General features: G+C 39.6%; 1 protein-coding gene across 1 annotated transcript in view; it reads right to left on the reverse strand.

The window, feature by feature from the left end:
• Positions 1–7,235: 7,235 nt before the first annotated feature.
• sdr16c5a (short chain dehydrogenase/reductase family 16C, member 5a) overlaps positions 7,236–22,244 on the reverse strand; it is a 45,020-nt gene continuing 30,011 nt past the window's right edge. Inside the window, exon 7 of the mRNA XM_083927882.1 lies at positions 7,236–10,370. Within this exon, the coding sequence (XP_083784008.1) occupies positions 10,274–10,370 (97 nt within the window). The 3' untranslated portion in view covers positions 7,236–10,273. The remainder of the gene's footprint in view (positions 10,371–22,244) is intronic.

A 22,244-nucleotide genomic window follows, 5' to 3' on the forward strand; every position in this document is an offset into this window, starting at 1 on the left:
ATAAAAAGATAATTGAAAAAAATTTTTTTTTTTATTAATAAATATTTGACTTAAGATATAAGCATATTTGACTACGCTGGAAAAATAAAGCATTAGGGCTCCCCCCCACCACGAACGGAGCTTCAGTCCAGAAACAGAGCTCATGAACTACCCTTAGTTTGTCAAACCGATTAACCCTATGTGTGCTGACGTGAACAAAGCAGCGACGCGTAGGGGAGACAGGGCAATTTTAACACTTTTTGGTTTTGATATCATAACTCAAGAACCTCTTGAGCTATTTGGTTATATTTTTTATGTAGGTCATTTGTATTCATGCTCTACTTGTTAACAGTCATCAAATGTTTTTACAAGCAATTTGAGAGTCACAATATTGATTTGAACACAAGAAGTCAAATGTTACATCTGCCCCGAGCTGCCCCCATGTGCGGTTGTTATAGTAACAAGACACTTAATACCTTGAATAAATACAAAGAACCACAATGATATATACAAAGAATACAAAGAACCACAATATATATATATATATTTTTTTTATGCTGCTTTTATATTCTATCACCTTAGATGTGCTTGTTTCTACTATTCTGCTGTATTAACTACTATAGATTATTACTATAGATATTATTATAGTTACTGGAAGTGTCTGTCTTTGTCTCTCTCTGTCCTTCTGTGTTTCCTTTCTCCTCTTTCTCTCTCCTTTTCTTCCTCCCCAACCGGTGCAGACAGATGTCCGTCCTCCACAGAGCTGGGTCTGTCTGACGTTCCTGTCTGTTATAGGGAAGGTTTTTTGTTGCCACCGTACTCTACGGGGGAATTGTTGGGTCTATGTAAATCATAAATAAGTCATAGAGTGTGGTCTTTACCTACTCTGTAAAGTGTCCTGAGATACCTTTTGTTATGATTTGGCACTATAAATAAAATTGAATTGAATTGAATGAAGTGCGTTTGAGGTCTGAGGACAGAGGCTGAGCCCATTCCAAAGCCCAGGATTCAAGTGTGTGATTTGTGACTTGATATTATGATGGGGTCTTTGATTGATGTTATACCAAGCGCTCCCACAAGATGGCATCAGCAGTACAGACAATACAAATATTCTTTTCACAATAATATGCATTTCTCGTTGTTTTCACACACATTTCCAATACAATACAGTACAGTTAGTACTAGGAATGTGTGAAGTTACTCTGGTGAACTTTTTTTTTTCTTTCTGGCTTGTTTAAAATCATGTTCACTCTCTAAATCAGCGGTTCATCAAGGCTAAATATTAATGAACTGCAAGCAAGTCTGTAAAAGCTGAGGCAGACAATGAATATACACTAGACTTCACACTAAACTACCAAAGTTACTACCAAAACAAAGAGAGGAGAATATATAAATAAACTATTTTTATCTACAAATTTACAAAAAAAATACAATACAAACTGCAGATACGGGTTAGGAACCACTGGTCTACAACATGACATGAAAATGATCCTTGACCTTTCAGAAATATTATAATATTTCTGCTCAGGGGCCTCATTACAGAAACATCTTATCTCAGTTTAGGACGACATGTAGGGTATTTGGAATTACAGAGCAAGTTTCTTTACTGCATTTAGAGAGAACAAAAATCTTGTTAGGTTTATTTAAAAGAGGACGGTGCAATTTCATAAAACACATGATTAAACATGGTTAAAAAAGCCAGAATCAGCCAGAAGGCTAGTTTTCATCTGTAGTCCCCCAGCCATGATGTGAAAAGGCAATACAATTACAGTATAAAAAAGAAGAAAAGAAAAAGAGAAGAAAAAGGAAAAAAGCACTCAATACATGTACAATATAGTACAAAATATATATGCAATATAATATACAACACTTACTATACAATTAAGAAAGAATACAACTCCACAACAGAACATTTGATCATAACAGCACAACAGGCTCATGTTTTAGTGTTGGCAGCTGTAAGTGTTGATAAGCCACATTTTCAGGTTTTGTGTGAAGGCCTTGTACGTTGTGAGCAGTTGAACCTCCTCAGGTACTGAGTTCCACACATTTGGGCTCCTCACTGACCAGGTGACTTACTGAAAGTGCTCTTGCACAGAGAAACAGAACAGTCACCTCTGACAGAGCCTCGAGTGACACAAGGCTGTTTCTGTAGCTGATGAACTGGAGCCCATTTATGCAGCACTTTAAAGGTCAGTTTTAAGTCTGCAAATGTGTGAAACCTGCCCCAATCCAAAATACTGTGTTTTTTTTTAAATTGCACAGTGATGATAGTGCCTAGGTTTTTTATCTAGAACTTTGATTGCTTGTTTGTACAAGATTTCCAATGGTTTTTTTTTAACTCTTTTTTAATTTTGACTCTCTGTTATGTTAGGAATTTAGCTATTACAGGATAGCACAGACCCTGTCCTAGATCCATTCACATTCATTCTGTATGGAAATGGCAACGAAATATAACTGTATGATGAAAATTTCATTTTCCTGGCCCATGTATTAATGGTATATGTAACGACTACATTGGGTAGCTATATAGTACACACTCGCTATATATTTTTAATTTCTCTTCTCTATAATCTATAGAAGACCCTCATTTTTTAATTTGTAGGGTCTGTTTAAGAAGTTTATCATTGATTGTTTTTATCATTGCCCCAAGGAAATAAAAAATGCAAAGAAACATTATTCCCATGTCCTTTTTCTTAGTAATGACATCAAAGGGTTCTGAGATCAGATTTAACAGGTTTTACAATGAATGTAACGTTCGGTGGTGGTTGAGTTTGAGTGAGAAACCAGTTGCAGAAAAGTAGATTTCTGTTGAGAAATGTGTGTTACCAAATGTAACAAAAAACTGTTGTTGATGTGCTCATTGAATGCTTTTTGTATTGTGAAAAAGTGAGCCAAGGTTCAGTACATATTGACAGCTGGTGTGCTGACGGTGTGAAGAGAAGTCCAATCCGTCTGTGTATATTGTGACCAAAGACTGAGCGAGGTCACAGAAGGCATTCATTCAGTATGACACAGGTCAACTCTCCAACCCTACAAACAAAAATGAGCTTGAAAACATTAGGCAACCACTGAGCAAAATGTTGTTATTCACAAAGGTTCCACAGGATGGCAGTAGCGGTCCAGCTGCCTGCACCAACCTCCGGCTCTTCATGTGTTCACAGCATGCTTTACAGGAACACTTCATCTCTGAAATAAACTTTATCGCACAGAAGCTACCTGCTACAGAGTCATTTTACTAATAGTTTCCCATTATCTATGCATGGTGCCACTCTGCCAAACTTCCTGCTCTAGTACCAACAGTGGAGTTCTACTGTGTAGACGAATCCGGCGAGCCATTTGTGTGTTTCTCCATTTAGCAGCGCCACCATTACTGTTGTGACGTCTCCCTCCAATATGCGTACGCTGGAATGGGAGCTGTCATTAGAAGTGTACCTTTTCTGTTTTTACCTGTTCTTTTTATGCAGTTATGTCTTCAACTTTGGAAAAAAACAAAATGTGAACTACACAAACCTTTAGTTAATGAAGAGTGCCCCTGTCTGAGGCCGTTCAAACTTCTGAATGTTCCAGTGAGCACCGTTGGAGCCATTTTCCGAGTGAGTTGTCCAAGAGACCAGGACCACTCACAGAAAGTTTCAAAAAGACCTGGAATTGGTAGGTACAGTTGTTTCAAAGAAAACAATACCTGATGCACTCAACAGCCGTGGTTTATATGCCAGACACCATTGTTGAAGAAAAAGCATGTTTAAGCCATGTGTGGAGGAGAAATGGCACTGCACATCAACCCCCAAAACACTATACCATCAGTGAAGTTTGGAGGTGGGAACATCATGGTGTGGGGCTGGTTTTCAGCATATGGTAGTGGAGGGAGACAATGATCCCAAACACACAGCCAAGGAAACGCTCAATTGGTTTGGGAGAAAGAAAATAAAGCTGCTAAAACAGCCCAGTCAATCACCCGATTAAAATCCAATTGAAAATCCATGGAAAGAACTGAAGATCAGAGTTCACAGGAGAGGCCTCCGGAACCTTCAAGATTTGAAGACAGTTTGTGTGGATGAATGGGCCAAAATCACACCTGAGGGGCGGCTGGTGGCTGAGTGGTTAGAGCAGTGGCCCCATGTAAAGAGGCTGAAGGTCTGCGGCCCTTTGCTTCAGGTCTTCCCCCCTCTTTCTCACCCGTTTCCCGTCTGTCCTATTTAATAAAAGGCTTGAAAACTGCCAAAAAAATGATCTTTTAAAAAAAACAAAACGGGTTTGCCAATGACTTTCTGTCCCGTTCTGTTTCCATGGTAGCAGCCAATAGTGTTGGGTGTTGCTGGTTGCCAGGGTTGTCTGTTGTTGGGTGCAGCTACTGTAGGCTGGCACTTGGTGAAATGGAGTTTTCCAATCCTGCAGCTGCTTCGGAGCCTCAGTGAAGGGGGAGTTATTTGTCCCAGCAGCTGAGTGAGCGGAGACGGGCAAAAACCAGAGTCAGTATAGGCCGAGCATTCACTCCATGGACTGAGAGAAAGGAAAATGGGTAGTGAGCGGCTGGTCAGCGAGGCGCTGCGGTACAAAGTGGCGCTTTTCGGTTTTTAATGTGGCCCACCGGAGCAGACTGATGCATTTCAATCAGCTGAGAGACAACATGAAGAACAAACAGCCAGTGACGGTTCGGCCTCACTGCCGGGCTAAACGCTGTCAGGTTAATGAACGCCCACACACAGTAATGACTGTAAATGTAGAAGATACCAATAACAGCAGCTTTTCCTGCGGCACACAGAGACTGAACATGTTTATCAGCTTATTGAAGCCGTAGCCCACTTCCACCCATGACTTTTAGTTTAGCCAGCGGACATTTAGGCCTAGTTTTTCCAATTTTATTTTTATTTATTTTTTTCACTTTATTTTATAACAAAAAAGGTATTAACGGCCATGTTTGCAGACAAAAAGGTAGGAAAGACAAGGAAAGATAAAGGCAGCACTGTATGTTTACCAGAGAAGTAAGTTTTCTTTTTTTTGTTGTTGTTCAGATAGGCTGACCAGTTGGACGCCGTTCACTGGTATTACCCTTATCTGAAAGGATCCGGTCTGCCAAGATTTCCGGCTTTTTCATGGTGCTTTTACTGGGTGATTGCCACCGAAGTGGAAGTAGAATTTATTTACACACTTCTAAGAATCTACAAGTGAAGTTTCATATTCGTACATGAACATTTACATGTCAGATTATTATAGGAAAGTGACGCTGATGATAGAAAGCATTGAGAACGCCTGGGCGACGCTCAACCTGAGTGGCTCAGGTGGTGGTTTACTTTAAAAATGACTTTAAGACTTTACGGTATATTTTGATGCTGTTAAAGTCCTTTTATTGTGAAGGACTAAAGTATGGTCCTGGATGTTTTGACAGCATTGATGTTAATGTGGACGACCAGCAGCTCCCAGTGTCTGCGAGGAGATCGGGGTGTCTGACTAGGTCCTGTATTGTTCTGTATTGTGTAATTTAAGATGAGCCAACACACGACGTGCTGCTAACTATATCTTTTTATTTATTCACCACTTTTGGAACAGTCTACATCTCTGGCAGCGGTAAAGACTGGGCAGCAGATGCACATCACATGCCAATTACATTCATGTACACTTCAGGGACCGGTTGGAAATCTAAGAATATTACAGGGCCGAGAGGAGGACACGGCTAATTCAGCGGTGTTAGCATCCTTTTGACCACTCCAGTTAACACAAAGATAAATGAGGCTGTTAAAACAATATTTGGTTACAAAGATAAGAAGTTAGACTTTAGTTTAACACCATTAAATGAACTCTAAACATTACACCATCATTTATGTTTGGTTACAAAGATAAGAAGTTAGACTTTAGTTAAACACCATTAAATTAACTCTAAACATTACACCATCATTTATGTTTGGTTACAAAGATATGAAGTTAGACTTTAGTTTAACACCATTAAATGATCTCTAAACATTACACCATCATTTATATTTGTAGGTTCAACAGAAGGTTTGATAGAATTTAGCCAAAAATGTCTGACTGGTGACACAGATCTGTTAAGTATTTTGTTGCAATAAATTGTAACCGGAAGATTTGTGTCATGTTGCTATGGTTACTTAGATTGCATTCTCTTTTTAAAAGTGTGCAAATAGTTTCAACTGAAAAGCAGTTTACTTTGGAGTTCCATCTAGTTGTCCATATATCAGGGGTTAATGCACACCTTCATGAACGGGACAGCAGTTCTAAGCTTGTGTGTTAATGTAATAAGTGACGGGTAAACCAGCCAATCATATTTTGGTATTGTAGTGGGCGGGACAATGAAACTTTGCACTAGACCTTCCAGAAGGTAGAAGGGGTCTAGCTGGGAAGGCCTCTGACCTCTAGACGGGTCAGTGAGCACGTGTGAAATGAGTACGGCTACTACGGAGAAGACAACGACACTGCGGCTAGCTTGATAGCATTGTCTTTTTCACAACGTTCTTTGGAAGATAAAGTCTAATTCCAGCATTGGAATAAAAGGGAAAGGGGAAAAGTGTTGAAAGGTCTTTTAAGCAAGAAAACTAACAGGTTGTGTTGTTGGAGTTGCTGCATTTTTCCTCGGATAAATTGTCGGACGGGGCCGTAAGTAGATTTACCAGACTGACTAACCAAACAAAGTCAGCCCATCGTCACATGGGTTCTGCTGCACACGTGAACACAAGGTGAGTCAGGGTAGACCTTCAGCTGAATGAGATCACGGTCAGAATAGATCCCTGATTTAGTTTCACACCAAATCAAAGCTGGTTTGTCCATTTTGCATTGTCATGGTACCTCATACCTGGTTATTCTAACACTTTGCTAGTTTAGACCAACTGTACTCAAAATAATGGTGTACGTTTTGGCATATTTTGCACATGATTTTGTAGTGACGTACAACTCATACCATATGTTGCATTGTGAAGGTTGATTTTAGCATTATTTCTATTCTAATGGGAGAGACCTCCACTGGATTTTGGATTATTGTCGTGGGAGCGATGATTGTGTATGTGTGTGTTTGTGCGTGTGTGTTTGCACGCATTGGAGCTGTGTGTCAGAGTCTGTTGACTTTGTGACAGGACAGTCTAAGGCAACTCACTTCAGTCATAACGATGAACAAGTTATTAAAAACAGAAAACATTCAAAACATGGATTTATTCATATTTATTTCAAACACTTCCAGGTAGTTCTGAAAACATATGACATGTAGTAAAATGTAACTTCAGATACATTACTGACATTCTTCATGACTCATTGAACTGGTAGCATGATTAAGGCAACAGGTGCATTATCTTACTTTAAACCCACTGGACAGACTTTTACTAAAGTTGTGTTTAATATAAAAACATCAACTACATATGACATACACTCATGATGGCAATCACTTAAATATTACATATGAATAATAATGACACAAGTCAAACTTAAAAAAGATTATGCTGTGATAGATAGGTACCCAGATAAATGTATTATAATCTCTATAATATCACCATGGCAGACTGAGGGTTGTGTGGTCGTAAATGTGCTTCCACATCATGACCCTTTCATGATGTGGAAATGAAAATACAAGTGCAAAGTACATATTACTTCATAAACAATGACTTCAGTTTGAATTTTGAATAATGTTTTCATCCACAGGAAACGTGCACATATGTGTGTGTGTGTGTGTGTGTGCCACATATACTGTGAAAAAGGTATCAGAGAGTGGAAACTGTTCCTGAGTGAGCGCTTGCTTTTAAATGTGAAATGATTTAAACTGAAAAACACTGAGCCGGATCAACAACAAAACTAAAAAAAAAATGTTTCCCGAAACCCAGTAGAGTTCATTATTATGGCTACATCACACCAGTGATAATATGATTAGGGATGTAAGTAATGAACTGTTTTACCATTAGCCAACAATGGGAAGTTTGACTGATTAAGAGTTAAAATAAGTGTAAAAAGTAAATACAACTCATGGGACGGCACATGCAATTACACATGCTTTTGAATGAAGTAGCTTATTGGAGAGCTTAAAGGTTGAATATGGAGAATGAGCAGAGCTCCGCCATCTAGTGTCTCAAGATTGTGGTTGCAACAACAAAAAAATTATTCCAGCAGTCAGGTTGCCAGGTTGGTTGCCCAGTTTGTCAAACGATCAGCCTGCTCCATGACAGTGATGAATCATACAGGGTAAGGACTTATTTGGACTGATCAATGAATTTGACATCAGTATTTAACGTTAGCCAGTCTTCAGCTGGAAGTCTTTCTGTGAGTGCTGTGGAATCCATTAGCCAGCTCTCAACTCAACATGATTCTTGTTTCTGAAGCCTGATGGTCGTGAGCAAAGCAGCAGCTTCCACAGCAGAGACCGTGAGGCTGAAGCCTGATGGTCGTGAGCAAAGCAGCAGCTTCCACAGCAGAGACCGTGAGGCTGAAGCCTGATGGTCGTGAGCAGAGCAGCAGCTTTCACAGCAGAGACCGTGAGGCTGAAGCCTGATGGAGAGACTGAGGTTTGCACAAGACAGCTGTCAGCCAGTGGTGTGTTGAGAAGGAATATAGAGATGTTAATTAATTTTTTATGGAAAAGTAATACTTTCAATCTGCACCCCTCAAAACACCACGTGGGTGTATTTTATTATTATTATTTTTTAAATAAAGCTTCTAATAAAGATTCTACATATTCAACCTTTAAGCACTGTAAAATTATGTTTAATCTTGTGTCTCCATGTCAGCTGTGTGTCTGCCTGATATACTCTGTGTTGCTCTATATTACTGATAGCTTAGCAGGAGAGAAAGAGCTTGAAACGTGACTTGCTGGTAAGTCAGCAGAAGCTGTGTGGCATCTTCTTATGAGGACCTTTGGTTTGGGCAGACACACAGCTGACAACCTTGCAGGTGGACGTAATAAAGACGTACGCTCTGTGGACAGCTGCGGAATGTACAAACGTGCATGTGGTTCCAGGAAAGAGGCGGAATGTGTCCATGACAATAACAGCAACATCCTGGTTGCTCCACAACGGTCTATGGAATGCAGAAAGTATGTCCGAGCCTCCTGGACAGGTGAACTGGGACTCAGGGCCAGCGTGTCGGTTAATCATTAATGAGGGTCCCTAAATATGACTTAATCAGTCGGTCAGTGCTCTAATGTAAAAGCATTGTCACCATGTTTTCATGGTGATCAGAAAGTATCCAGCTTTTGCATGAGTGTATATTAATTATATTAATTAGATATCCACCTGCAGTTGATGTACTTGTTTATTCTCCTGCTATGACACTGATGAGCATCATTTACAGGCAACAAGGTTCTGTGGGGAAGTTTCTTCTGTTTTTATTTTATTAATGCTGGATTTTTTAAAATTTGTGTTTGATTGATGGTCATCATTTCATCATCTTCATCAAGTGAAATTCCGGCCTAAAATCATCCCAGGCTCAAAATACACTCATCAAAGAAGCCATGGAGACATTTTTTTCGTGTAACAACTATTAATGGAGAAATCCAGGATAATCGCTAACAGTAATTAATGTAATGTAATTTAGCTAACAGTGATTAGCTCGGGGCAGTGAGGTGAAGGCATTCAAACGTCTTTTTTAACTACTAATACTGCTCAAAATATCAGCAAACTTCTGCAGCAGCATGAGAAGAGTCCTGACACAGAAAACAAAGCAGCAACAACGTAGTTAGAGAACCCAGAGTTTATTAAAAGAGTGTTTTAAAGACTTACCTACTGGCCCCTGTACCAGCTCCTCTCATAGTAAAGTCCATTCAAGTGGATTACCAAAGTCAATCCCAAAGGAAGGAGCCCATTGGTGCTTTGTTTTATGTGTAGGGACTTTGCTGCTGCAGAGGTTTGCTGTTATTTTCAGCAGTATTAGTGGTTAAAAAAGACGTTTGAATGCCTTCACCGTACTGCCCCGAGCTAATCCCTGCTAGCCGCATTCGGCTGTTAGCGACTCTACCGGATTTCTCCGTTTAAAGTTGTTCAAAAAGACCGTGGAATGATTTTACGCCGGAATTTCACTTTCATAAGATAACATTTAAATTTCACTGATCATTTAAGAATGAGGACATTAAGGATATAAATGCTAAAAACATATACAGTGAGAGATACGGGAGACTAACTGGCATTCAGTCTTTGTATTCAAGCATGAGCCATTGAAATGAGAGAGACCTTCAGTCCAACCTTCACCACTACTGTTGTGCCCTAGTCTGTATTAGAATTATTATTACATTATAAGAACATTAAAATAGATGTTGATGGCTTTAATATTTCCATGTCATCCTTAACTTCTTTCTCTCCTCTCTCTTCATTCACTCCTGTTTTTTGGCACGTCCCCTGAATGTGTCCATGAGGTTGAAGGCTCCCAGGTATTGGCCCAGCATGATGCCCTGCTTCATGGGGAGGATGCTGCGGAGAGACACAACAAAGAGATCCAACATTCAGTCATTCACACCTTCTGATTTAGATTTATAAACAACTTTAGATGCCAGTGAGCGAAGATTAAGCCTGGCTAGGCTTGACTGTATATGTAAAGTATATACAGTATATATTTTTAATGCAGCGTGATAAGAACAGGCCTGTAATGAATCCCTAAAACAGGGACTACTTTGTTATGACCTAAGGAGTCCTCCAGGCCTCACTCCATAAGCTAAAGAGGAAGAAAGGCTTGCGCTGCAGTGGAATAGTCCATAAAATGATCTTCTATGTCTTTTTTAAGCGCTTTTCCTTGACAGTGATGGGAAACGTCATGAGAGCAAGGAAAGATGAGAAGGAGAATTCATCAGCCAACCGTGGTGCTCAGAGAATCCCACTGCACTTCAGATGTGACGTGGACGTTATTGACGTGCTGGAACTAATGTTCCGGAGGTGCATCCGGACGCTTCGCCCCGTGCATTCTTACTGTGTTGTTTCATGCAGGCTTTATAGATGTGGAAAATATGACTTCATTACCATTTTATTTCCCATCTTATTTTGCATTAATTATGTCCGTTCATGCGAAGCACTCCATACATGTAATTTCCTTACTGTACGCTTCATTTCTTGTTAAAATAAGATCAAATAATGCAGATAGGTCGCTTGTGCTCGCCCTCCTGTCCACTCACACTGTGTGTATCCACATGAATCCCAGTTAGTAACATTGCATGAAAGATAGGCCTACAAATCTACAAAACGTAATTTCAAAAGCAACAGGGCCTACAGGGGCTGGTAGAGGGGTGGCGTGTGTTTCAAGAAAAGGGGATAGAAGATGTTTTTAGCCAGATGTTTTTAACTCAACATGTTTGAAAGTTGAAGTAAATATATGCTCCGATTTAGAGAACTGTGGGACATTATCTCCTTTCCTTTGATAAACGAGGGTCCAGTGTATCCTCTGCTAAAGGAGATAAAAAAAGGTAGCACTGAAGCACATTTTCTCATCACTCAGACAATTGGACCAGCTCTTATCATGACTGCCACTTAAACACTTCCAGGTTATTTCACTCAGTGAGGAACCTTCCTGAGCAAAAAGTACTAATCGACTGCAGCCTTGGGCTCGGAGTGTGTTTAGACTGGACTGATTGTGGGAAAAAAGCAATTCCGTCGAAATCCACAGATCAGAGTGACCAGCGAAGGCACACCTGTGTAATGATCATGCTGTTCAATCAGCATCTGACACCTGTCACTTTATCTTGGCTCAGACTGCCACAGATTTAAACAGTTGTACGCAAAATGTGTGAGAAAAAACACCTGGGCTGACTTAAAAAGTATTTTATTTCAACTCATGAAAAATTGGTGCACAGAAATGAATATTTATATTTATTATTCAGTGTAATTTCAGATTGAACTAAAATGATTAAAACAGTTCAACAGACGCACAAACTGCAGCCTCTGAAACCATCATATGGATGAGGAGGATTAAGATAAGACACTGGAAGACATTGTAAGGTGTACATCTCTCTCTCTGCATGTCTCCCTGCAGTCTTCATGTTATTCTGACAGCATTGCCTAGAGGTTCTGTATGATGTTAACTGTAGATTTGCCTAATCTTAACCATTCAGGATCAATACCTAACGTTAATCATCAAACCTTAAACATCTAACCTTAACATCTAACGGTATGGCAGGTGCAACTCCTGAAGCCCCACAGATGGATGGACGAACACAGGGCCCGCGCTGCCTGCCCATGGTAGCGATCTGCAGCTAGGTTATAGTTTCGGCGACCTGAACCCAGTGTCAGTCAGACCCAGGTCCAGATGGGGAATCTGTTGTCATTATAAAAGTCGACTATCAGAATTGTAAGTGTAGTTGGCATATTTTATTAATATCTGTTGGTGGTTAGCTTGTAACTGTCAGATGCTGACAGCCATGACGACAGTGTGTTTTCTCTCTGTACTGACAGTCCGCTCTGAGCCGGAGGTTTCTTTGTTGTGTTGAAGGTGTTCCCACGTCACATAGTGTTTCACATATCAGACTGCAATTGGTTCATTTACTAGTGACGATCCAACTAAAGCTGCCTTAATACATTTGAATGTCAGATTTCAGAGAAGTGCACAGACATCTCCTCCTTCAGGAGAGGAACGTGAAAACACCTCTAGTGACAAACTAGACAGATACAAGTAGTCAGTGTGAGACATTTTAGGGGACTTTAACAATTCTGGACCAATTTGCCAACTTAAGTATCTCATCTTAGCCATCTAACCTTAACCATCTAACCGTAACCATCTAACCATAGCCATCTAACCTTAACCATCTAACCGTAACCATCTAACCATAGCCATCTAACCTTAACCATCTAACCATAGCCATCTAACCATAACCATCTAACCTTAATCATCTAACCGTAACTATCTAACCTTAACCATCTAACCTCAATCATCTAACCGTAACTATCTAACCATAGCCATCTAACCTTAACCATCTAACCGTCACCATCTAACCATAGCCATCTAACCTTAACCATCTAACCGTAACCATCTAACCATAGCCATCTAACCTTAACCATCTAACCATAGCCATCTAACCATAACCATCTAACCTTAATCATCTAACCGTAACTATCTAACCTTAACCATCTAACCTCAATCATCTAACCGTAACTATCTAACCATAGCCATCTAACCTTAACCATCTAACCGTAACCATCTAACCTTAACCATCTAACCATAGCCATCTAACCATAGCCATCTAACCTTAACCATCTAACCTTAACAATCTAACCATGGCCATCTAACCTTAGCCATCTAACCGTAACCATCTAACCATGGCCATCTAACCATAGCCATCTAACCTTAACCATCTAACCTTAACCATCTAACCATGGCCATCTAACCATAGCCATCTAATCTTAACCATCTAACCTTAACCATCTAACCATAGCCATCTAACCTTAACCATCTAATCTTAACCATCTAACCATAGCCATCTAACCATAGCCATCTAACCTTAACCATCTAACCATAGCCATCTAACCATAGCCATCTAACCATAGCCATCTAACCATAAACATCTAACCATAGCCATCTAACCATAGCCAGCTAACCATAGCCATCTAACTTATTAGGGTCATTTTTTTAGGTCAGCTACAATAGGTTAAGATGCTTTAATTAAAAAAAAAAAAAAAAACCTTATTCTATTCCTGATATTGTCCATTGCTGCAGCACCTTTGTGTGGCAGGCTCTGTCTGAGCTGCCTCTAGTCAGTCCCCTAGCTTTATGGAAGAATGCTACATTTCTCGAGTATCCCTTTAAAGGGAGAGCAACATAACAGGCCCATGGCTTTGTTAGTGTCAACAATAAGAATGAAGTACTTACTGGAACACTGTGTTTGTGCTCTTTTAGGAATGATGCATCTCTTCCTAAATGAGCCTGTGTTAGGAGCTTGTGGATGACTAACAATGACTTGCTTCAAAGGGGGAGCCGAATAATACAACACATTATTAAAAGATGGATACAATGGCTTTTATGTAAAATGAACAGAGGTGACAGGCAAGGCACTATCTCCATTTGTGCGCGCGGTGTTCCAGAGATGAAAAGCTTTCTAATGAAGAATAATGTCTCTATCCTCAGACAAATGGGCTGGAGGGAGAAAAATAACAAGGGCACAAGCCGTCTCCAGAACGCTCTCTTATCAAACAACTCACTGAAGCACTGAGGGTATCAAAGATAGTACATGGTTTTCACTATGTGGGTCAAGTGATGGGAGTGATTCACACTGTCCTCCTTCTATTGGAGCCAACACAGAGTCCAGTGTGTTGCTAAATAGGAAATGTAGGCATCATGACTAAGCATACCTGACTCTTGCAAAGACTCTACAACGCTTCGCAGCAACGCTCAGGGAATACATTTACATCATACAAGTGACTTATTACTTAAATCCTACCACTGTAATTAAAAATGCACCTCTCTCTCTTCATCTTGCACCTTATTGTAGTTTATATTTTATATTGTATTTTATATTTTGTATTTCTGATTGTATTGTACCGCTGCTACGATGACCTAATTTCCCCTATGGGATAAATAAAGTTATCTATCTATCTATCTACCTATCTTCATACTGATCTTTAGTAAATGACGCATTTGTTGCCATTAAAACTATAATATCAACAATATTTCATTTTCCATGAGCCCAAAACTGCCCTGAGAGAAGACAAACTGACTAACATTTTTGCAGGACTATGAACATCAAGATAAGCCTTTCTCACACATCATTTATGGTAAATTACTGGGACAACCTTTAGGTACCACAAGTGATTTTAACTATTCCCACATGCCATCACGTTCAGGAACATTTCCACCATGTACCTTTTAACAATTCACAGCAGAATTCAGGCTTTATCCCAGCACTGTACAGGCAATGACACGGTTGCCCGCTTGCCCGGGGAAAGTAAAAATAATACTCGGGCAAGTTGAGCTGTTCTGGTTGTGGTGGATTTTTGAGGGTTTATTGTTCATATCAAGGCTATTATATAAGTATTTTATAGACTGCGAAACAAACTTTTTGGCTAATTCACACAAAATAGATATATTTAAATTGAGCAGCGCCCTCTCTATGTGCAGTGTGTACGCTCAGTTTCTCCCTCTAACTAGTTGGTGTTAAAATCTGAGCTAGGGATGTCAGTTAAGTTGTTATGTTTTATTAAATGTTTCATATTTCCTGAAGCTGGTGTGTTTCTGTAAACAGCGCCTATACAAACAGAATGGTATTCATCATGTGTACAGAGAATATGAATAACCAGAATTCTCTGTGCTCCTGTAAACACCATATCCTGAATATGGTCATAAGCCTCATAAACTAGACATTCATGTCCATGTAATCCGCTTCTGAAAATATAGATATGTTATTCCTCAAAAAAAAAAACACACACACATATAAATATCTATCTATATACTGTATATATATAAGTATATACTGTATATACACAGTATATATGTGTGCGTGTGTGATCAGTCATTACTTAAAAAACAATTTTTAATGGTGTTCCAACCATCCCGACCTTTCAGCTATTGTTTAGCTAGCTGTAGCAGCTTGGTATGGCGTCTGGGGCGCAGACACCATTTCAGAAGTGATGGGGACGGACTGTTAAGGAGTAAACCGACTTCTTTAACCTCCTTGAATTCAGTTGAACCCATCCTTAGCGGCTGAATAATAAAATAAGCTCAAACAGCTCCAGTACGCTACAGTCTCAAGGAAAATGCCAATCTCCGTTGACACAGAATGACCCTCAGGCATTTAGAGGGTACAGAACCAGATAATGAAGTGCCAAGTGACAACACTGAACATGAAAAGTTCAGTAAAACATTGTTCCTATTAGCGGTTATGTTAAGTGAAAAGTGGGGTGGAAGTGACAACGTAACTGACTAAAAAGTCACATATGCAATGGCATAAGAAAAGTGACATAATACTGAACATGAGTATAATCAACAAGATGTCTTGAAATGCATCTGAATCTTCACAATGTTTTTTGGTATACTGTAAACGAGACTCAGTGTGACATTTTTTCAGAAGAGGCTTCTTTCTCTCCTCCCTGCCAAACATGTAGACAATGCACAGATTGACCAACCTCTGCCATTGAGACTTGTAGCTGCAGCTCGAGTACTAACTAAAACAAACCGAAGAGAACATATTTCTCCTGTATTAGCTTCTTTGCACTGGCTACCTGTAAAATCGAGAATAGAATTTAAAATCCTTCTACTTACCTACAAAGCTCTTATTGGTCAGGCTCTGTTGTATCTTAAAGAGCTCATAGTACCACCCAACTAGATCGCTGGGGATGGGAGGAAGAGCCTTCAGCTACCAAGCTCCTCTCCTGTGGAACCGACTCCCAAGTGTTATTCAGGAGGCAGACACTGTCCCCATATTTAAGAGTAAACTTAAAACTTTCCTCTTTGACAAAGGTTACAGCTAGGGCTTACTAGCCCTTAGCTATGTTGTTATTTTTAAAGCTGATTTTGTTCTGCTTAATGATGCTGCTATAGGCCGAGTCTGTAATCCTGTTCCTGATCCTCTGAGCTTCTCTCCTCTCTGTCTGCATCATTCATGTCTCATCAACATGTTACTAATTCAGCTTCTTCCCCGGAGTTGTTTGTGCTTTGTCATCTCTCAGGTCTCTGCTGATCGTGGTGGTGCCTGCTGCCGTGGTCCTGCATGACGCTTCCTGCTGCTATGATCACTGTTACTCATATAAACTATCATTAGTCTCATAAATTATAACATTTTAGTCATAAAAACACCATCAGTGGTATGTCTCGCTGTGTCATACCTGCTATTGCCGCTACTCATCATTGATCATGTTTGCCACCATAATTATTATCATGTTCATATCATGTCACCTTAGCTGTGCTTGTTTCTACTATTCTGCTATATTAACTGCCATAACATGAGTCATATTCACATTACTATAGATATTATTATAGTTACTGGGAGTGTGTCTGTCTCTCTGTCTTTGTGTCTGTCTTTGTCTTTCTCTGTCCATCTGTCCGTCTTTTCTCTCTCTCTTTCCTTTTCTTTCTCCCCAACCGGTGCAGACAGATGTCCGTCCTCCACAGAGCTGGGTCTGTCTGGCGTTCCTGTCTGTTATAGTGAAGGTTTTCGTTGCCACTGTACTCTACGGTGGAATTGTTGGGTCTATGTAAATCATAAATAAGTCATAGAGTGTGTTCTTTATCTAGTTTGTAAAGTGTCCTGAGATAACTTTTGTTTTGGTTTGGCACTATAAATAAAATAAAATTGAATTGAATTAACTCCTTCAAGGTCACCACGGGCCTCTTGGCAGCTTCCCCGATCAATCTTTTCCTGCCTCGGTCCTCCAGTTTGGAGGGGCAGCCCGATCTAGGCCAGGTCTGGGTGGATCCATATGCCTTCCACTTCTGGACAATACTCTGAACGGTCCTCAACGGGAGAGGCAACCCCTTTGAAATCTTTTTAGATCCTTCTCCTAAATTATGCCTATCCACAACTTTATCCTGAGGTCTTTTGAAAGCATCTTTCCAACCATGGTGAATTCTTTGTGTTACCATGAACTACTAGGAGTGGAATCCTCAAGGAACAGCTGATTTTATTCTGAAGTCAAATCAAAAGGAACAGCTGATTTTATTCTGAAGTTAAATCAAAGGAACAGCTGATTTTATTCTGAAGTCAAATCAAAGGAACAGCTGATTTTATTCTGAAGTTAAATCAAAGGAACAGCTGATTTTATTCTGAAGTCAAATCAAAAACACCACAGTTGATGTAAGGTGAACACCAATTCACTTGGTGTGTGATCTGGAAGGGGATTGGTTAAACCTGAGCATGTTTATAATGGTTATTCTAAAGGGACTCCTCACTTTTCAAATCCTACTATTCTACTTTTTCATTTTTTTATTAACTTTCAGAAATTTAGAAAAATAAATTACACTTGAATGTTGTAAGGCAAAATTTGTAAATGAGGCTGGAAATATATATATATATATATATATATATATATATATATATATATATATATATATATATATATATATATATATATATATATATAGTAAGACAGTAACTTTCTATAGGCACTGTGTGATGTAGAGAGGTGAGTGGGTGATTCATTAATTGTGCACTGTTCATTTACCTAACAACTGAAGTTATTTAACACTTACCCCATGTGCTATTGAAATGTTTGAATCCATAATTACAAAAAACACCTTGAAATAACAAACTACTGAATGAATCACAGAATATGGAAGGCAAATCTGCAGATCAATTATCAATATTTTTTAATTAACATGAGCAACACATTTAGCTTGGGGCTTCATCAGGTTCCAGAAAATATGCAACCATCCAAAATGCTTCTCACTGCTCACATTAAGTTCTTTTCACCGTTGGCAAACATGAAGTATTGCTTTTAATATTATGGTAGAAAAGGTTCTTTGAATAGGAACTAGAGACCTGGAGCATTCAGAGGATGGATGGCTTCCCTAGGTCTACTGACAAACAGGAGGTTTCTGAACAGTTTACACAATACAAGTGCTCACCATCCAATCACTGAAAAATAAAATTCTCACAGAAATCTACACATGTTAAAAGTTTTTGATCCTAAATCACAGCACAGACCTCAAGGTCTGGGTGTTTTAATGTGGTGTGGCTTTTTATCAATTCTTAAGTGGTAAAAAAAGATCAACTTTAGCACCAAATCTGTGTTATATATGGTATCTACTCAAAAATTGCTGCAACCACTTGTGAGACATAATAGAGCTTGAGAATGGACATGATATACTTTCATCGCAATCTACTAATTCCTTATCACAATTGATTGGAACTATTAATTAGTTAGAGTTATGACTAGAAGAAATTGACATAGTACTGAGCTGCATCTCAAACTACCATTCAGGTTCCATCTTTCAGAGGAACACCACTTTTATATGTCATCTGCTGTCGACCTTCTGTCTCCCCCTGAACATTCCCTGACCCCCACCCTCAACACTCTTTAGAAAAGGCTCAGCCAGTCAAGAGGGTAAGTCTGATTTTACAGGGATGAACTGACATTTGTGGACCAGAATGAGCAGTAACAGCTCCAGGAATGCTATTCTTGATTTATCGAGCTGTTTTATGCATACACCTGCACATAAAAGAGCAATTGAAACTACGCCATTGTGTGATGTGTACTTGTAACTAATGTGTTGAACATCAGCTAAAATCCAGCTTGAAAGGAACATTATCATGCTTCATAAGTTGGATCTAGCCAGGTACTAGTGCCATAAAACTGACACTCTGATGGCTTTGTTCTATTTCACTGAAGGTCATAAACACAGTTGATTTACTTCTTACATTATGTCTATGTTTCCGCTGGCCGTTTATCCAGCTTGGACTCACTCGAGCTCTGCATGTGGACACATTTAAAAAAAATTGATCATCTTAGATGTGCTTTGGGTGTGCAGCAATTTGGTACCGTCTATCCATCCCTTGTTTTATTGATTCATTCATCCACTCTTCGGTCCAGAGCACTGGCTGTCAGACAGCCCATGACTGAACAGAAGACTTACATGGTGCAGGCCTCACTGGACTTTTTAAATGTTTAAAGGGTATTTTCATAGGAATGCCACGACTAGGACAAGTCAGGCTGGGAATCCTTGCGGTGGTATCATCGTTATGACCCCATTAATGGACAATTCCCTGTCCACTGCAACATGAGTACCAGGGAGACCCACTGTTATCTACAATGAATGAAACAAGCTCCAAAATAGCTTCTCCACCTTATCAGAAGTGCAGTGTATGCTGGTTGACAGACCAGTCAATTGAATGCTCCACTACAATGTTAGGTCTCATGTGTTACCGTTTCCTAAATTCCTTGAACTTGCAGCACTAGCCTATTGTGAGTTCACATAAAAAAAGAAGCTATCACATCAAACTCTGCTTCCAGGTGTTGGGAAGTTGCACTGTATATAGGAAACAAGTTGTGTAAAACCTTAGAGTAGACCTATTATGCTCTTCCTTAGTTTCTGTCATTAACAGTATTGTGACAAACAGTTGATAAATCTATAAAAAAAATGAACCGTTGATTAATCAATAAAAAAATAATTCAATTAATTGCTAAAAAATCTATTGTAAGATTAATCAATTGAAAATAGATTAATCAATAAAAAATAATCACCTGTTTAATCAATAGATTAATGGATTGTCAGGTGCAGTAAATATTGTTTATGATATTCGAGTCACACCAGTTATGGAAGCTGCCATTGCCTTTATCGCCACTCCCAGCAGCCCAAGTTTCAAGTCCCATATACTTTCATTGATTGCTACCATCCACATTATATTAACACTCTACTGTTGTGGCCAGCACCCACTGTCTGCTTGTCACTTGAACCATCCAAGCTTTGTTCCCTCGTACAGAGCTTTTCCATACATGCATCGACTGGGCTATTCTTCTGTCCTGTAGTTGTGCGTTTCATTGGATCTGGGTTGGCTGCTTTTTATTTCCTGTTCTTTATTTCTTGCCTTTTCTCTGTTTATGCTCCATGCCTGTCAAAATAAATCACCCTGAACATTACATGTGTATAAATATGAGGTACACAGGTGGGTGGGTGTTTTGTAAAGGAACAAAGGGAAATGCTTTCAGCAGTGAAGTGAATATTGAAAGAGGTCCACAGTGAATCACTGCCCCCAGAAGAAGTCACAGAAGAGGTCGGGCTGAGAAGGCCTCTGGTTACGTTTCCTCATTTATCAAAAGTGCCTATCCACATCTGTGTCATAAGTGTGCTCATGAGCGTTTGAAAACAGGATGTGGGATTTATTTTGTCTGAAGTGATGCTTGGGTGTGAGTCAGTGTCAGCAGGCATATTCACCGCACTGAGAGGAGTGAAAAGAGACAGAATGGAACTGGACAAAGAATTTACCTGAAAAGCACATAACTTCTCCTTAAAACCAAAGTGCATGGAAGTGGCTTTAGTCTTTATGTTTTAGTAAAGTCATGTATCTCTTGTGTTTGCTCTTAATTTCATCTGCAAATATATATATATATTTTCATAGCCTTAAACCCTGTAAACTGAATATCTCGGAGTTGTGGACAAAATAAGACATTTGATTCTGTCATCTCGTGCTTTGGGAAACACTGATTGATTTTTTACCATCTTTCTGACGTTTCATAGACCAAACAGCTACTGGAGAAAAACAATCAGCAGAATACTCAACAATGCAAATAATTGGAGCTGCAGCCCTGCTTCAAATTATTCAAATGTTTAACACACAGGTCTACAGAAAGCCTCAGTAATAGCAGTGTGTCAGCTTTGGCTTTATTATAATCACACAATTGAGATTCATGAAAAACTCACAACAATCTTTATTAAACAATTTCAACATCTATATTTGCATGGACACTTGAACAACAAGTCATTTTAGCACTTAAATTTTTACTCACTCAAAGTTGCTCAATTGATACTGGATATCAAAAAGAAAAGATTTTCCTATATGTATTCACTTATTCAATTGACACTCATATTCTACCAAATGGTGTACAAGCTTTTGTCAAAGCATGACGACACATGACCTGGAGCTACACCGCACACACGGACAGCTGACTTGACCGATCCTCAGAATGTGTGAGCGTCATCATCATGAACCTGCTGAGCACCAGCAAACAGGGAACACCCTCCAGCTGTTTGCACTCACCAATCTGCAGTCAGTTTGTCTACTGATGACATTACAAACAGGTTCAGTTTAGTCTCTGGGTAACAGTGAGAGTTGCTTATGCCTTAAATGCGCACTAAGCTTGCCGTCAGCTCCCTTCTACAGTGCGCTGTCCCCGTGAATCAACAGAGAACAATAACCCTTGTGAAAGCTGTCCTCGGGCTGTGAGGGTGCTGTATGCTAAAGCCACAACCACCATGATTGCAGTGCTGTTCACAGTAAAGGTAAAGTAATGTAGTGCTGGAGGACAAGTCCTTCGTGTGCTTTACTGAAGTGCCCATACATTATCTGTGCTTTACCCCTACTTGCTCTTATTTCTTATTAGATTTCAAGTGTCCCCATATGGTGTGGACTGTTAGTTTAACAAAGAAAGGCCTGAACTGCACACACACAAAACATTCAATCAACTTTTCCCATAATAAGCCCATTGTAGACAGTGAGGTGGCTGTAATAACCATGTGTATAGGCGGAGAAGAAATGAAAACGTATGTCTGATGTGCGCTAGTGCAATTTGTAGTGCAGACTGGTGTTAATGTGGGAGTCTGCTTGGTTTGACAATCCCAGGTAAGAGTCAAGGAGGGAGGCCAGCTTCCACTGCACAACACTGAAGAAGAAGAAGATGGAGGGAAGAAATATACAACATATTCAGCTCACACTTTGC

This window comes from Echiichthys vipera (genome assembly GCF_963691815.1).
Source record: "Echiichthys vipera genome assembly, chromosome: 15".
In the NCBI taxonomy this organism is placed as follows: Eukaryota; Metazoa; Chordata; class Actinopteri; order Perciformes; family Trachinidae; genus Echiichthys; species Echiichthys vipera.